Genomic DNA, 18,306 nt, shown 5'->3' with positions numbered 1-18,306 from the left:
TTTAAGATACAGGAAGTGTTATAACAAAATTCTAATAAAATAAAGGCACTAGACCAGGGTAGGTGGGTCAATACCAGTAACTTAGTATGTGATTCCATGCTGATCAGTTGTTTCCCCAGTTTCCTCAACTAAATTGAGTCTAAAATTGAGCACTTTAAGGATACACTGTAAGACACTTACCAAGTTATAAGCCAGACCCAAACAAACAAACAAGCCTCTACTTAGAAGTTAATTTGAAAATGTTTATTATACTTGCCAATATGTTGAAAGTATATTGCTGATTACCATTTTTTTTTGATTATTTTTTTTTTTTGATTACCATTTTTGATGGCATTCTTGCTAGATCATTTAGGTCAATCAGACCTATATGAATATATGTCACAAATAATGATATGAATAATTTGTGAGGGTATATACAGAACAGCAACAGTTACTATCATGAGAATGTATACACAGTTTCCAAACAGCTCTCTCTAAGAAAATATAGGCACTGCATAGAAAATCTGGAACAATGGGCAAGGCGTTGGGGAGGGGAGATGGTCAGCTAGAGAGAAGGGTCAAAAACTTCACATTTGTAACCCTTTGCACTTTCCTTCTAAATTTTGAACCAGAATATCTGTATTAATATTCAAAAATTAGAGATTTAAAGATTTTATTAAAATTTTGTATAAAATTGTAATATTAAGATTGACTTCCCACAATATTTCTTTTTACCAATGATTTTTTTCCAAGTAACTTAAATCATGAAATTATGAAGCCACTTCATTTTCAATATTGTATCTTTTTAATAGAATAACTCTACGTGGTTCCTGGGCATGTTGAACTCTTCTGAATAAAAGAGTATTTTCCCTTTGACATTGCCTTATAAGACTGGTTTGCTGAAGTGGTTAAGTTAAACTGAATTTGGAATGAACTGTTTCCTAAGAATGACTTTAGAGAAGGGAGAAATGAGGCCCAAAGTGAATGTAGGTAAAGAACAGGTGGGGTCTGGCATCGCTTAAGGGACACCGTTAGATTCCTCTGCGGCGCCGGTGTTCGGTGCCATGGGTCATCCAAAGCGCCGGTACCGGGGAGCGGTAGGTACCCACCTTTTCCTCATCTGCTGCCATTACCAGTCACAGAGAGAAAAGGACTTTCGCAGGCACCTAATCACTGAAAAGATGATGGTATCAGAGATTCATTCACTTAAGAGCAGCGATTCATTCAACCCTCACTTCAAAGCAGGGATTCATTCAGGAAACTGATGAAAACTTTCGGCAATGAAAACTCCGAATAAATTCATCCACAGCGAACTTACTTTCTGCCTTTCCCTTCTTTGCCAGTGCTTTAACCTCAGCTGAGCAGCGCGCTCCCCAACCCAGCAAGCGCCCGCCGGCTCCGGCACCCCACCCCCGCGGTCTCTCGCAGGTGCCACCCCACCTTTCGGGAACCTCCTTCCCTCCTCCTACCTGGGCCTCAGCCCACCCACTAGACGCGCCCTCGTGACGTCAGCGCGCCGTCGCCGAAGCCCGGCAGCAAATGAACGCATGCGCACAGGCGCTGGTTCCGGGCGTTCCGAAGACCTGGCTGAGCCGGGCGCGTATGGAGGCCTGAGGGCAGCGGGGGCGGAGCGCGCCGCGAGCTTGGGGCATGTCCGCAGCGGGCGCCGTCTAGAGGAAGGCCGAGCAGCCGCCACCACGCTTTCAGTCGCGGCAAGACGCAAGCGAGCCAGGCCGAGGGCCGCGGCGACGATGCAGCGACGGCGGCGCCCTCCGCCGCCCGCCTCTCAGCTGCCCGAGGGCTGCGGGGGAGGCGGGCGCGGTGGCGGCGGGAACGAGGAGGTGGAAGTGCAGTTCTCCGCTGGGCGTTTGGGCTCGGCCTCGGCGGTTGCAGTGGCGGCGGCCGCGCGCAGCACCGAGGAGGAAGAGGAGAGGCTCGAGCGCGAGCACTTCTGGAAGATCATTAATGCCTTCCGCTACTACGGGTAAGGAGCCCGTTGCGGACCCCGGCCCAGACCGTCGGGGCGCCCTCTGGTTTCGGAGGACCCGCTGGAACGGCGGCGCCAGCCGCGTTCGTCCTCCGGCCGCCACGCCTCCGGGGCGCCGGGACCCGGGCGCCTGAGCTGAACGCCGGGCCCCGAGTCACCTCGCCTCACCTTAGCCCCTCCCGATCCTGCACTCCGCGTGTCTGCCGCCCAACCTCGTGCCTGCTGACTCCAGGATCAGACTAGCGCGCTTGCCTTCCATCCCCCGTGAAAGGTTTGGCTTTGAGGCCGGTGGGGGTGGCCGGAAAAGTGCCGTAACAATTGCAGATAGAAGATGATGGTGGTAAAATCGTCCGGTGCCGGGCATGAGTTGTATGGGTTGTGGATGGCCTCTAAACTGAACCGACGGCGAGCCCAAGTTCACCTACACGTGGGATTCTGTAGGACGTATTTTCCCAAACTGTTGCCAGTTCTTGTGAGTGCAGCTTAAGATTTCCACCCCATCATCCGTACCCCCTTGGCGCTGTGAACGTGCTTGCACAGTTGTGGTGAGCCAGTCGATGATGGCACTCAGTGTCCTCTTTAAGGTCGGAGGTGCTTCTGAAATTTGTCGATTATAAAGGAGGGAATAAAGCAGGCACTCGAAGAGCTTCCTTTATGTTCTTTTATTTTGCAAATAGCGCATGGAATTCTCAGTGGCTTGGGCATGGTGGTTGGGCTTTAAAGCTTCCTAACTTCCACTTATCTTTAGATAGATATTAAAATAGCTTAGTCAGAAAAATTACAATTTAAAGATCTGAATGGGACTTAAATCAACTTTTATTCGTGCAGGAGATGAGTCTTCAGACTGCAATTCAGAGTTTGCCATTGCAGTCGTTTAGACATGATCTCCTACGCAAGTAAAACTGTTTTCTTAAATGGGATCCTGTTGTGCTTTGTGCAAACTTTTTTTTTATATTGCTTGACCGACCTCTTCAAGGGCAGGGAATGAGCCTTTTTTATTTTTATGCTTGGCATATGTTGTTGAAGCTCTATTTTTATCAAATAAGTGCTAGCAAAGAAAAACATTTGTCATTCCAAATAATCTGTCGATGTGTGACTAAATGGGAAAACCAGTTAACTATTCTGAACTTAGAAACATGCTTAATAAAATCTTAGTGATTTAGAGTCTAATTAAATTTAGAGCATGATTTTTTTTGAAGTTTAAAGATCTGGAGGAAATGTACTAAGTAAATCCAGTAATAGCTACCATGGACTGCATTACTTAAGATCCCAAAAATGGAATTGGCAGTAGGAGGATATTGTTTAGTATCGATAGATGGGCAAAGCAGATAACCAGAGAATTGAATTTGATGCATGTTATTTTGCCTGGAAGAGCCATAGTAGGAGGAGAAGCAGCTGACATTAAATATCTAAGTCTGCTGGAGGCAGAAAAGCCTAATACATTTTACTACTAAGAAATCTAGAAAGAATATTGGGAAATGTCTTGGGAATATTGTGGATTCAATTAGTTAAAATGTCCATTTGTATTCAGTTTCAATGTATTAGGACTAATTTAGAATTGATATTTATAATTAGATATCAGGTGGACCTCTGTATATGGTAGGGCAAGAGGGGATTTGATCTGACTGGGACCTAAATGTTACAATGTAGAAAAGGGTGTTTGTGTTCATATCCTAGTGGTTATTTATAATACAGTTTCCTATGAGTTTGTCTCTTTATCAGTTTGCTCTAGGACTGGGAGAAATTTTATTTTTTCAAACAATTCTTTTTCATTTTTTTGCAGCCACAAAATAAATCATTTTATTAGAAATAAAAAAGACCTCTTCAAGAGTTAAAGTTCTTGTTCATACAGATATGTTTTTAAAACAACTGCAATATATAAGCATACATCAAAATTCTAATACTGAGCACAAGTGTCGGGTGCAAAATTTAACAATTGCAAACAATCGTGGATTTACTTTCAGCTTCTGTTTGGAATCATATGTGTGAAGTGATTTTTGATGAAGTCCACATTTTCTAAAAAAAAATGACCAAGGGAAATTTTGGTGGAGGAAGAATGAAATTCCATGTGTCTTGACCTTGGATTTCATAAGCCAAAAGCCCATGAACACTTTTCATGCAAGGTTATCTGTTACTCTTGCTTTGTGAATTTCCTAAAAACTGGAGTTCCCAAAGGGCCTACTGTGAACCTAGGAGGTGTGATGTGGTGGTCTATGGTGTCTGCAATGGAGCTGAGTGTATGGGCCACATTCCAGTGTGACCACCAGTGCTGAGGGCTCATGGGCGTCACCATGCAGGACCAGGAAGGTTGTTAACCTCAGCATAACACTTAGTCACATCATTCTACCCTTCTATATGTCCATACTGGTTAGGACGATCACTCAAAGTTTACTTGAGACTTCTACACCTCAGATGGGCCTCTCCTGTGCTCTTGTCTTCTGGGTGAATGTGAACCTGCCTGACCTGCTGCTCACAGAGACAGTAGGGCTTAGGTTTCTGAAAGCCGTGCAGTGAGTGCAATTGTCTTTCAGAGAGAAACAGTGGCAGGGACACCCTGCATACATGCAGAAGGTAAAAGGTAGGGGTAGAGATGTCAGACTCCATGTTCTGAGCCAGGCTGAAGCACCAGGGAACCACTAGACTATTTGGGTAGGCCACAGTGCTTTTGGTTGTGCAGTAGAACCCAGGAGGTCTTGAAGAGGTGCCCATTGCTTGTCTTTCTCCTCCTCCTGCAGACAGAGGTGCCAGTCTTCAGGAGGGCACTTCCTTGAGGCCCATACCAGGATGTGCTTCCCTGAAGCCTGGATTCAAACATGTTCATTCTAGCAGAAGGACTGCTGCCAGTTTCCATCATCTGCCATATCCAAGCAACTCAAAAAATTATTTTTATTTGCATTTTCTCTCTGATGAAGCGCTACATATTCCCAAAGAATAATAAATTGTGTAGTATATATAGAAAATACTACATGTCTTAAATATGCCTTAAAAATATCACTTAGAGGGCCTCCCCTGGTAGCACAGCAGTTGAGCGCTGGGCTGCGATCTGCAGTGCTGGTTTGTTCCCCTGCGGCTGGCAAGGGTCCCACCAAAAAAAAAAAAAAAAACACTTAGAGGGCCTCCCCAGTGGTGGCGCAGCGGGTTGAGCGCAGCGCTGTGAAGCTGTCCACAGCCTCTGCAGCACGGATTCAATTCCTGGCTGGCCAGGGAGCTACCACATAGCACAGCAGATCTCTCTGTCACGCCTGCTGCTCCCCTCAGCAGTGTATTTCGGTCGTCTGCCTGTACTGCTCCCCACTCTGTCCCTGGTGAATCCTCTCACCCTCCTCTGCGTCTGGCCTGTGCCCCAGCTCTTGTATGCATAAATAAATATATCTTTAAAAAATATATATCACTTAAAGAATTATGGGTACGAAAGCATTGTGGCAGAAAGCCTTGGATTGTTACATTCCAACATTTTATCCTCTTACTAACACATGGCCACTAACACATCTGTTAAATTTAAGCTAATTTAGTAAATTTTAGATTCGTTCCCTTCATCTGAAAAGCCACATTTCAGTGCTCAGTACCCTGTTGTGTGCTGTTGTGTGCTGTGCTGGATAATGGAGGTATGAGCCTTTCCATCATTGCAGGAAGTTCTGATGGGCAATCCTATTCTAGGCCTTCAGCATATTTCCAAATTTTGAAGAATTTGGTTTTACTGCTGAGTGTCTTTTAGCCAATATATAGGAGGTTTAGATGAAAGATCAGAGGGTAGGGCCTTCCTGGTGGCGCAGGCAGTTAAGCTCCGCACTGTGAAGCTGTCTGCAGCCTCTGCAGCATGGGTTCGATCCCAGCCAGCCGGGAAGAAACCCACATGGCGCAGCAGACCTCTTTTGCCTCGCCCGCTGCTCCCCTCAGCAGTGTTTTTCATCAGTCTGCCTGCTCTGTTCCCCACTCTGTCTCTGGTGAATCCTCTCACCCTCCTGCACATCTGGCCTGTACCCCAGTTCTTGTATAAATAAAATATAAAAATCTTTAATAAAAAAAAGATCAGAAGGCAAGAAAAATCTTTTGATTAATGTTTTCTCTTTTCATAGGCTTCTAATTTTGTGATTTCTACAGATTTTGCTTAGATGATGTTCTAACAATGTCAAAGGGTTATAGCATTGTACTGACTAATAGTAGAACATGCAGAAAATAGTAGAAACTGACACTAAAATACCACTTCTGTTATAAATAAAGATACCTGGTCATATAGAAATTACTATAAAAGACCTTGTCAGAAATGTCCTAATTTTAGAAATAGTAGTTAGGAGGGATTTTTTTTAAATTGGGATTTAGAACTCATTTTTATAGGTGAGGAGATAGGCATATAAAGAAATGAGCGACTTGCTTGAGGCATATAAAGAAATGAGCAACTTGCCTGGGGTTACACAGCCAAATTGTGGTAGCGTCTGGCCCCCCAAACCAAGATTAGTCACTGAAATTTTATCTTGCATTAGTAAGCAGTGATACACTAGTAAGATGATCTTAATTGGTTATTTAATAAATATATTAAATTATTGATATGGGCTTCTCAGAAAAAGTGCTTTCCTGTTTGGGTTCTGAAGTAGTTCAAATGCAGAAGCGGTCTTTGGCTCTGATGCATAGTCAGACCCATTGTGATGAAAAGTGAGTAAGTTGGAGTTTGGGCCATTGCTGACACCAGCTTTCTAGAGAAAGCTGGAGGTAAACTATCTTGAGAGAATATATGACTGGTTCTACTTTCTCCCCTTATTTTCCAGAGGATTTGGCCTCTTGCTGCTGACTGAGTTCAGAACCTGAAAGTTGTAAAACATTCCTTCAAAGCAGTTTTGGCAAACTTTCTTTAAAGGCCAGGTGATATTTTAATGTATATTTTAAGCTCTAAGGAGCAGGTGGCCTCTGTTAGAGCTATTCAATTCTGCTCTTCCATAGAGGCAACTTTAGACAATATGTAAACAAATACGTGTAGCTCTGTTCCAGCAAATTCTTTGTACAAAAAAAGAAAGAAAAAAAAGGAACAAATAGCTTCTGAGCCAGTTTGTCCACCCCTACCTTAAAGCATATTGACAGTGTGAGAATTTTCAGAATAGTGAAGTTAGTTGTACTGTTTATAGTATAGTAAGAAGTGGACTCTTTTCTCAACTTTGGTAAAACCACCTATTTTAAGAAAGTCACTATGGATGTGACATTGTGAATGGTTTGGAACACCATCAAGGGTGGTGGTCGAAGGGGGCTAAGGGATATGCTGTTTCTCATCCTGCTTTGTGTAGTTATTTCATTTTATCAGGAAATAACAACTGGTGTGTATAGGCTCTTCTGACTAACTCATAACTATTCTCATCTCTTTTTCAGTCATGGAAATAGGTAGTCTCCATGGAGACTAAGGAAGCTACCTCAACATTTATTGACTGCCTTTTACATATGCTGAAATATGGAGATTAAATGGTGACAGATAAGAGATCAGTTTTAGAGGATTTCTTCTGTTGGGGGGCTGGGAGATGGGGTTTGGTTGTAGACAGTGTTCCTATGTAGAAGACTTCTTGGTAATCTTTGGGAGACATTGAAGGCCTGAAGTGTAAAACTTTGTAAGGGGGTAAATTGCAGATAGTTACATGAAATAGAATCAAAAGGACCTCAAGCTTTTTGATTATGGAGGGTATGAGAAGAGGCATTTTAGGATTACTTGTTTCTGACTTTAGTGGATATATGGTGTACCATTCACCAATATCAGTCACATAGAAGTGCAGTTTTGGGTAAGATGAATTTTGAGATGTGATGAGAGGAAGGTTCTAGGACACCCAGTGCCCTGGAATACTAGAAATGAAGTACAGAGAGACTTAGCAACTATTGACAATTTGTAAACTGTTGCAACTCCGCTGTTTACCAATCGTTACTATTAACCACTTTACATATTTCTTTTCTTTTTTCTTTTTTTTTTTTTAAAGATTTTATTTTTTATTTATACAAGCACTGGGTACAGTCAGAAGCGCGGGAGGGTGAGAGAATTCACCAGAGCCAGAGCGGAGAGCAGAACAGGCGGACTGACGAAGTACACTGCTGAGAGGAGCAGCGGGTGGCAGGAGAGGTCTGCGTACTCTGTGGACCCTCACCCGGTTGCCGGGGGTCAAACCGGCGTTGCAGTGGCTGTGGGCAGCTTCGCAACCCAGCGTTCAATTGCTGTGCCACCAGGGATGCCCACATATTTCTTTTAGTATCATACTCTACTGATGGAAATATGAATTGATACAATATTTCTGAAAATTAGTTTGTATCAAGAGTCTTAATACTTGGGGAATCTGAGGTATCCCCTTCTCCCCCAAATTTCAGATAGATTTTGAACACAAAATGTTATTTATATAGACAAGTGAAAGTATCTAAATGTTTAATGTTTGAGAAATAGCTAAGTGTATTCTAGTTGCATTAGATAGAATGATGAACAGTTATTATAGTCATTTATCATATAGTCATTTGTGAATACTTCTGACCTGAGAAAATTCTTTTCGTAAGAGTAAAGAATTACAAGTGCTTTTCAAACTTTAATGTGCATGTGAATCAGTTGGAGATCCTTTTAAACAGCAGATTCCATTGCAGTAGGCCGATAGGGCCTTACATTCTCTCTTTCTAACTGCTTCCAAGTGATCTGGTGGTCTCTTTTCCACTTTTTGAAAGATACTAGATGACTTTGTCTTAACAAAATAGAGAAGTATGTCAAAAGTTGGAGGTGGCTGCCTCTAGAAAAGGGATTATTAATTTTTGGTAACTCTTTCCTTGTGTTTTTCATCGTGAACATGATATAAATCAGACATACCTAAGTATATTTGAGCACTTGCTGTGTTTTCAGGCACTGGGTTTATTCTATGTGCATTGTTTTGTTCCTTTTATTTATTTCTCAATAAATGATACTCTTCAATGATCATTATTATTGCTGTCAATATGTAATATGTGTATATGAAATAGTCTGGGCACAGAAAAGTAACTTGCTAAGGTCACATATCAACCCAGATCTCAAACCTCAACCCATCACCCCACCATACCACAATACACAAACTTTTGAAAATATGGCCAGGTTTTTTCTTAAGTTTTGTCAAGAACTTCTTCAGAAATTAGAATAATGTGGACAAAAATAAGAATTATTTGGATGAATAGAGATTGAGGCAACTAAATGAAAAATTATTTTCATTTAATATTGAGTAAATGCCAAAGAGTATTTAAAAGAAACATTTATGTATGTAAAATATAAATAATGATGTAGTGAACACCCTTGAACCTCCCACCCCATTTAAATAAAATTATTTTATCCCTTTCCTCTGCAAGAACCTAACTTTCCAGAATTTCCTTGCTTTCCTTGTAGTTTTTCTACATACATCTAGTATCTACAATATATGGTTTATTTTTATGTAAACTGGAATTGTACATTATGTATTTATCTGCAAATTGCTTTTTTCAACAAGTATTTACATTTCTGAGCTTTTTTTTTTTATATTGTCTATAGCTGTAATTTACAAATTAAATTATTGGCTGCATTCCATTGTGTGACTGTCCTGTACTTTTCTTCAGTCTACCAGTGATAGACTTTAGGTTATTTTCAGATTTTTTTGTTTGTTATTTCTAATAGTGCTGTGATGAAGATTGTTCATGTTTCATGGTGCCCATTTGGTCATGGGGAATGTGCCTATAACCTTTACCAGCTAATAATAAATTATTTCCCAAAGTGGTTGTACTAATTTATGTACCCACCATCAATCAATATAGAAATGTTATAATCATTCCACATTTTACCAATATTTCATTTTTTAAAGTTTTACCCATCTGATTAATGTAAAACAGAACTTCATTATGAGTGTAATATTTAGCTTTTAAAATTTATGTACCCTTTTCAGATTTTATTAATAGGTAATTACCCAAGTGACCTTTAGAGCTTTCTGGAAACTTTCAGCATACAAATTGTGAATATTGTGTACAATGCTATTAAATTTCAGTTTTTAATTTGTTTACTACTTTTATAGTACATCACATTTTTCCTGCTGTTTTAAAAACTTCAACTTGATTGACTTTTAGGTAATTTGAAAACATTTTTATGTACAAATTAATTTCAGGGCTGAATTCTACTACTTAATGGAGAAATCTAAAGCATTCAACTGGTTTTGCTGAAAATTTTAAGTTTGGAAATTGAAATTATAAAATAAAGTTATTGTACATTTATCCTCTTTGTGTTTCCTTTCCCCCTTCTAATTGGTGCATATATTTTACTTTTATGAGTTATAAACTATTTGCTTCATTTTATTGCATAGAGAAGAATTTGTAATAAAGTGAAAATATATAAAGCTTTCTAAGTTAACTATCCTTTTAGAAGCCACAAGACTGTAAATGACAGGACAGTAGCCAATATTATAAGGCAATAATTATAGAGAAAAACAAACTTAAAATAGGATTGGCCTCTGGTAAGAATTCTTTTGCCAATTTAAAACACACCTTTTATGTTTTAGCACCAGTATGCATGAGCGAGTCAACCGAACAGAAAGACAGTTTCGATCACTTCCAACTAATCAACAGAAACTACTTCCTCAGTTTCTTCTTCACTTGGACAAGATACGGAAATGCATTGATCATAATCAAGAAATACTACTGACCATTGTGAATGATTGCATACATATGTTTGAAAATAAAGAATATGGAGAAGATGTATGTGAAAGTTTGTTCTATTTTTATTTTAGGATTTAACCTCTATATGTGAGGTCTTTTATCTTTCTGAATCTCATTTTTATAATTTTGCACTGGTTATTTGCTGTAGTCAGAAAATGCTTTCACTTATGTTCAGTCATTTGATGATGTTTAATAGAATACTGTGCCAGAAACCAGATTTGCTCAGGTTTTGCTTTTTAAAGATATACTTAAATTATTGGCATTTTAATATATTGTTCACACGGTGTTCTGACTGTTCTGGCATGTAGAGTTAGCTTAAATTTTATAAACAACTTTACTAGCTATGTAAAATTATTTCCCTTGCTAAACTCATTTTTAGTTTTTTGTAGCTATTGTTAGTCATCTTTTACTTTAGGAAATTAATTTTCACTTAGAAATCTCAAGGGACTGGCAGTATTAGAAACTGAAGGTCTCTTTTTGTATCCACAGGATAGATACAGTTGGGTCACTCCAGTGTGAGCCTCTCCATGCTGCCCCATCAATGACCTGGAGGGATTTTTCTTCCCTCTCTTAAGGAGAGGATGTTCGATCTCCATAGCAGCTCAGTTCTGGTCCTCTCCTGAGTAAAGACTGCTTAATTATGTGGTGGTTTCATGATTAATGGACCTTAATCTATTGAGGGTAGAAGTGAGACCACCAAACTCTATTCATTTAGGATCTCAAGCTGCACTTGAACCCCGGTTGAGGTGAGAGGCTAGTGATTTATGCACTAAACCATCTATTTAGCCCCTTAGTAGCTTGCCTATTTGGCCATATTCAGAATTGATTATTTTCTCAGAAGCTAATTGATTTCTGTTTTTTTTAACAGGGGCATGGAAAGATTATGCCAGCATCTACATTTGATATGGATAAGTTAAAATCCACATTGAAGCAATTTGTGAGAGACTGGAGTGAAACTGGGAAAACAGAAAGGGATGCCTGCTACCAACCAATCATTAAAGAAATTTTAAAAAATTTTCCAAAAGAGAGATGGTAAATAGTATCTTGTTTTTGACCAATTTCTTTAAGATTGGTAAAAACTAAATTTCTCTATAAGACATTTCACAGTCTTGATTCATTTTTATAGTTGCTGTGTGCCCATTTGTTTTGCATGTATGGATGTGAGGTGTTTTATTTATCCTTGAATGCTTTGTGAGAGTGCACTAACATTTTGAATAATTTTTCATTCTAGCACTTATGGGAATTTCTACCTAGAAATTAAATAAAAAAAAGTTTAGAGTGATTGTTCATTATCAGTGATGTCTGTCTTTTTGTAATAGAACAAAGGGATATGAGCTTGAATTTTCCTCATTATGACATATTTGTAAGCAAATGGGAGCAGTAATTTTGTGTGTGTGTGTGCCATGGAAACCTTGGGGAGTCTGAAGCATATGGTCTTTTCAGAATAACATTTATAAATGAATAAAATAAAATGTATTGGATTACAGAGAAACCAGTTATTTTGAAATAGTTATCCCTTTACAGACCCATTGAATTCTGTCATAGAACCGGCGTCCATGAATCACAGTTCAGGAGCTCCTGACTTAATATTTAAAGAGAACCACTGGGTAGAATTAACTGTCATTTATAGACTCTTTGTGAGGAGCCAGCTTTTTGTTACCTCCTTCACCTTCTTAGTAGTTGATATTAATTTAGGTATATTCTTCCAGAAATTTCAATACATAATGTCTGTCTTCTCTCTTTAAAAACTTTTTATTTTGAAGTAACTTCAAAATTACAGTTAAGTTTCATGAATTGTACAGAGACCTCCTGTATACTTTACCTAAATCCCCTAATTAACAGTTTTACATTTGTTCTGTTTTCTCTTCCTACTTCCCTCTTTCCTTCTACTGATTTATGTATATGTCTAAAACCATATATTTGCATAATTACCTAAACCATTTGAGAGATTAGTTTGTGTATGTCATGTTTTTAACTGATTACTACTTCAGAGTTTATTTCTTAAGAACGGGTATTCTCTTACACAAGCAAAGTACAGTTACCAGATTGTGGAAATTTAAATGTTAAATACTGTTATCTAATCTATAGTCTATATTCAAGTTTTCATATATTATCCTGATACAGTCCTTTCTGACACTTATTTTTCTATCCGGTCTAGAATCCAACCAGAATATTATATTTCATTTTCATTATCTTGCATTCATCTTTAGTCTGGAACACTTTTTTTTTTTTTTTGACATTGACATTTATTGAAGAATACAAGGAAGTTATTTTATAGAATATTTCTCATATTGAAATTGTGTGGTTTCTTCATGATCAGGTCTAGATGACATAACCCCAGTTAAAATATTGTGTATGTGATTTATGTCCGTTCAGGATATCATATTCAGAGACATAGATTGACTCTTAGCTCATCATGGATGATTTTAATTTTGATAATCCAATCAAGCTGTTAATAAGTTTCTCTATGTTTTGTTACTGTTTCTCTTCTTGGAATTTCTGGGGCGACACTTCAAGACCATGCAGTTAATATCCCTGCTCCTTCTCAAACTTTCCCCCCCTTAGAATTAATCAGCTGTTGGTTCTTGCATGCACAAATTGGGCCTGGTTGTAGAATGGTAATTTTCCAGCTGTACAAATATCAGTCAGCATTCTTTTGTATTTATGTGCTTTTTATCTGGAAACACTCATGTTTTCTATGTTAGTCAATGAGTTACAATTCATAACTTGTTTTTTCTTTTGTTCAGATTTCCTCGGAGTTCGCTAGCAGGAGACCCTTCCAAATTGGCTCCTATGTCCTTCTAGCATGCCTTAATTTTTTGGCACATAAAGAATTTTAGCCCCATTTTGTTATTTTCCCTACTTCAGCTCTGGAATTGGGTGTTTTTCCAATGGTATGCAAAAACCAAGATCTGGTACTAGGCCTGTTTATTATTCCTTAGGTGTCTTTGCATATGCCTTTCAGAGGAAAGACCACATATACATGTACATAAATATATATTGGAAATCATGAGTTTGTACTATTAATCTACTGTTCCAGAACTATTTCCTTAGGGTTCTTCTTTAGCGTTTTCTGTGTCGCTTTCTGCCTTCTGCCACTGTGAGAACCCTGGCTGCTAACAACATCAGTGCATTACTCAGTCACTCAATCCTATAGTGCATGGGAGAAATTTCAGAATCTATACCACTATGAAAAACAAACCTACCAAAAGGAATTCAGAATTTGCTAATAATATTTTTCCTCTACTCTGATCTATCTCAATTACTTCACCAGTATAAACAATACTAAAATTAATAACCTTCGATAAATACTTCCATATTGTTGAGTGCATTTTTAGTGTAAATTCTTAGCTATGGGATCTGGCCTGTACCCCAGCTCTCTTATGAAAATGGACAAATCTTTAAAAAAAAAAAACAAAACAGTAAATGCAACCTGATTAGTATATTATCTTATTGTGCAACAATTTGCCACAAATTTAACCGCTTAAAGAAACATTTCAAAGCTTCTGTGAGGTCTGGGCATGATTTAACTGGTGATCTATTTCAGGTCTTATGGGGATACAATCAGGATGTTTGCTGGGCTTTGCTCTCATCTGAAGGCTTGATAGTGGAAACATCTGCTTCTAAACTCATTCATTCTGGCAGAATGTGTTCTCATTGTGCTTGTAGGTCTGAGGGCCCTGACTTTGTTGACTCTGGTCTGGACTTCTGCTGCTACTCCTAGAGACCACTTCAGATGCTTGTTTTATAAGCCACTTACCTCACTGAGTCAGCAAGGAGAGTCTTTTGAGCAAGCAAGCTCTTCTAAGTGGAGTCTTTTTTTAACATCACAGGAATGGCAACTGTTTGTTTGAAGCAAGTCATAGGTCCCACATATATTTAGGGGTGGGGATTATAATATATATGAACACCAAGGGCTGGGGTCACAATTGAGAATCTGTCTGCCACAATTATTGTCACATATTCCTATATGGGTATATTGTTTTGCCTTTCTACCAACAATGTATGAGTGTTTTTACTCAGAGCCATACCAACCATACTGTATTTTCAACCTTTTGTACATTTGTCAGTCTGATGGGTGCGAATTTGTATCTTGGCATACTTTTAATTAAGATTTCTCTTTTAAGAATGAAGTAGAAGATCTTCATTTGTTTAATAGCTAATGTATCTTTTCTTATTTTGAAAATTGTATATTTATGTCTTCCCCCATTTTTGAAAATTGAAGTGAGATGCCCATAACAAAAGTAACCAGTTTAAACAATTCAGTGGCATTTAGTACATTTGCAAGATTGTGTATCCATTACCCTTACATAGTTCTAAAACATTTTCATCAACCCAGAATAAATCCTATACACATTAAGTAGTTACTACTTTCATTCTCTCTACCCCACACCCAACCTTTGGTTGTCAACAATTTTGACTAAGGGTGCCTAGATATGGTTTTTGTTATGTTTATCCTGCTTGGAATTTGCTTTGTTTCTTAGGGTTTGGGTTTGTGTAGATCATGAAATCAAAATTCTTTGCCTTACTTCTTCATATATTTCTCCTACCTTTTTCTCTATTTCCTTCTCTTCTATGACTCTGGTTCATGCAAAACTATTTGATATTTTCTTTTAGGTTTTAAGTGTTTTTTTTTTTTTTTTCATACAACCCTTCCCTCCTAACTTTTATATTTATATTTGGAGAGTTTCTGTTGAACTTATTTGAAGTTTTCTGCCTTTTATTATGTCATTCCCATGATAAGCTTTTTGAAATACTTATCCCTGATAGTATTTAAAAAATTTTTTTCCTAATACTTCTCTATGTTGTACATATATTTTCCTGTGTGTGTATCTCTCTGCTGAAATTTCCTATTTGTATATTTGATCTACCATTTAATGCTTTAGTATATTTTTTATGGTTATGTTTAAGTCCAACAATATGCTCTTTGTAGATCAGCTCTGTTAACACTTCCATAACAGTAGATTACATTTTCTTCCATGGATGTTTTATAATTTTTTGATCAGATGCCTGGTATGGTACATAAAGGAACAGTAGAAACTCGCAGAGAATGTTGGCAACCACAAAAAAGGCATTCATTCCTCTTTTGCAAGCTACCAGTATGAGGGGCCTAAGTGAATCTCTTAAGTGTTTTTAATTTATATTATAAGTGCATGATTAGTTGCTTCAAACAATTAAGAAAAATTTGTCCATAAATTTACTTTCTAGAAATATGGTAGTGAAAGCAATATGGTCACTTTGTAAAAAAGCAAAATAGTTTCTTAATTCCATCTCCATCTCACCTTTTGTTTCATGCACATTGATTTTAGTATCTTTCTTGCAGAAGAAAAATAGGAAGATCTTTGCAATATTAAGAAATACTTTAAAAAAAAAAAGAAATACTTTCAAGTTACTTCTTCAGTCATAAATGAACTACTTATATGTACAGGAAACCACTGGTATAATGATATTGTTATCTGCAAAGGATAGGATTTAAGCTTTTTCGTTGTTTAGTCAGCCTTTAATATGTGACAGTCGCTAATCCACCTTGTTAGAATACCTATATGTCTATATGCTGTGTACACTGTCTTTAGCTGAATAAATGTTACGAAAAGTACCCAGTAGTTAAATCACCAGTAATTTTTTGACATGCTGTGCTAAAATTACCTTTTGAACACACAGTTGAAGAGATAATGGATTTCATTACTTTTTTATTCCATGTTGATAAGATGCAACTGACTTTCAGTTCTATAAATATTTCTTCAAATTTGTAGTGTTCTGAAATAGCCCAGTAAACTAGTAACGTTGGAAGTATAGATGAATTTATCCTTTTTCCATTTATGTTATCACTTAAAAAAAGACCACTGTTTATTTTTATTTATTTATTTTTGCATATCTGATGTGTACAAGATTAAGTGATATAGGTTATTCACTACCTTTTTTGCTTTGTGCTATATTGATATAAATTAGGAGAAAAAATTTTTTTAAAGATTTATCTATTTATTTATCTATTTATTTATTTATTTATACAAGCACTGGGTACAGTCAGAAGCGCAGGAGTGGGGAGCAGAGCAGGCAGAAGGACTGAAGTACACTGCTGAGGGGAGCAGCGGGCGGCAGGAGAGGTCTGCGCGCCATGCGGGACACTCCTCCGGTGGCCAGGGAGCAGCCGGGGATCGAACTGGCGCTGCAGAGGATGCGGGCAGCTTCGCAACCCAGCGCTCAACCGGCACCACCGGGAGGCCCAGGAGAAAATTTTTTAATATGTTTTTCAGAAGTTTATTCATGGGCTTCAAAGCCAGGCAAATTTCAAATACTTCAGCTATTAGAAATACTTGAGCATTTATAGTACTCATGTGATAAACTTTTAATTTACATTTTTAGTGTCTATAGATATGTTAATGCATTTTGTGTTTACATTTTATAGATAAGGACATAGTATATGCTTGGAGTTCCTTATTTTTGAGCTTTATTCATACTTTTTATTTTTTTATTATGTCTGAATTGTTATAGATGAGTTGTGTGATCTTTGATTTTTTGCACATATTATTACTCCCTTGTCATATAATTTACAAATGTTTTCTACCATTGTTTGCCTTTTTATTTTCTTAAATGTGTCCTTTGATGTACAAAATTTTATTATTTTATAGAAGTTCGATTTTTTTTTTTGTTTGGTTGTTTGTGTTTTTCATGTCACATCTATGAACTCATTGCCAAATCTGTGTCATGAAGATTTTCCCCAATATTTTCTTTTGTTTTTTTAAAGATTTATTTTTATTTATTTATGCATATAAGAACTGGGGTGTAGGCCAGAGGTGGGGGGTATGTGCGTGAGGATTCACCAGAGATAGAGTGGGGAGCAGTACAGGCAGATCTACTGAAATACACTGCTTAGGGGAGCAGTAGGTGAGACAGGTCTGCTGCACCATGTGGGTCAGCTCCCTGGCCAAGGATCCAACTTGTGCTGCAGTGGCTGCCTATAGCTTGATAACACTGAGACTTAACCCCTTTGCACCACTAGGGAGGCCCCCAATATTTTCTTCGAAGAGTTTTATAGTTTTAGTTGCTAAGCATGGGTCTTTGATCCATTTTGTATTAGGCATAGGATACACATCTGACTATGATGTTTAAAGTGCTAGACAGGTTCGCATAATTTGCCAAATCTTACGTGAACATTTCTAGCACTTCAAACATGATTTTGTTCATACTCACAATTGTGTATATTAACATGGTATCCAATCAGCATAACAGTGTCAGCCATACCACATGTCGTTGTTAAAGGTACTTGGTAAACTAGCACAGAGTAGTATTTTAGTGTGATTTATCTGTTTTTATTGACAAAGTAATCTGAAAAAAAGATGAATTCTTAATCATGCAAATAGGTTATTTTAAAGAAAATAATTAAAATTTATAAAATTTTCACAAGTCACAAAATTTAGAAAATTTTAAGGATAAAAAGTCTCCTTCCTGTAATTATTACTCAGCAGCCCATTTCCCTTCCCTGAAATAATCAAAGCTATAAAAGTGAAGGGGAATATACTGCCTTTAAAAGAAGGGATATCATAATATATGTCAGATATCATAATATAAGGCAGACTTTCTGCCTTTCTTGGGCCTATTGGGGGAAAAAACACTTCTTCCTATGTTATTTGTTTTGCTTACTTATCTTAAGGTTTCCTTATAGTCAATAAGGTGAACTGTAAACAACTTTTAAA

The 18,306-nt window shown here is 37.8% G+C and overlaps 1 protein-coding gene across 2 annotated transcripts in view; it reads left to right on the top strand.

The window, feature by feature from the left end:
• Positions 1-1,550: 1,550 nt before the first annotated feature.
• The window catches only part of CARNMT1 (carnosine N-methyltransferase 1), a gene marked incomplete at its 3' end in the record, with an annotated part of 34,542 nt that continues 17,786 nt past the window's right edge, over positions 1,551-18,306 (top strand). The window contains exons 1-3 of one of the 2 annotated variants that reach the window (XM_084236782.1): positions 1,551-1,963; positions 10,456-10,651; positions 11,481-11,644. In XM_084236782.1, coding sequence (XP_084092908.1) covers positions 1,731-1,963; positions 10,456-10,651; positions 11,481-11,644 — 593 coding nt within the window. In that variant the 5' untranslated portion in view covers positions 1,551-1,730. The remainder of the gene's footprint in view (positions 1,964-10,455; positions 10,652-11,480; positions 11,645-18,306) is intronic. The other variant, XM_084236783.1, reaches the window with a different exon arrangement.

This window comes from Talpa europaea (assembly GCF_964194135.1).
Source record: "Talpa europaea genome assembly, chromosome: 7".
Lineage (NCBI taxonomy): Eukaryota > Metazoa > Chordata > Mammalia > Eulipotyphla > Talpidae > Talpa > Talpa europaea.
Note: the sequence above shows the minus strand (reverse complement) of the source record. Positions and strands in the feature narration are given on the sequence as shown.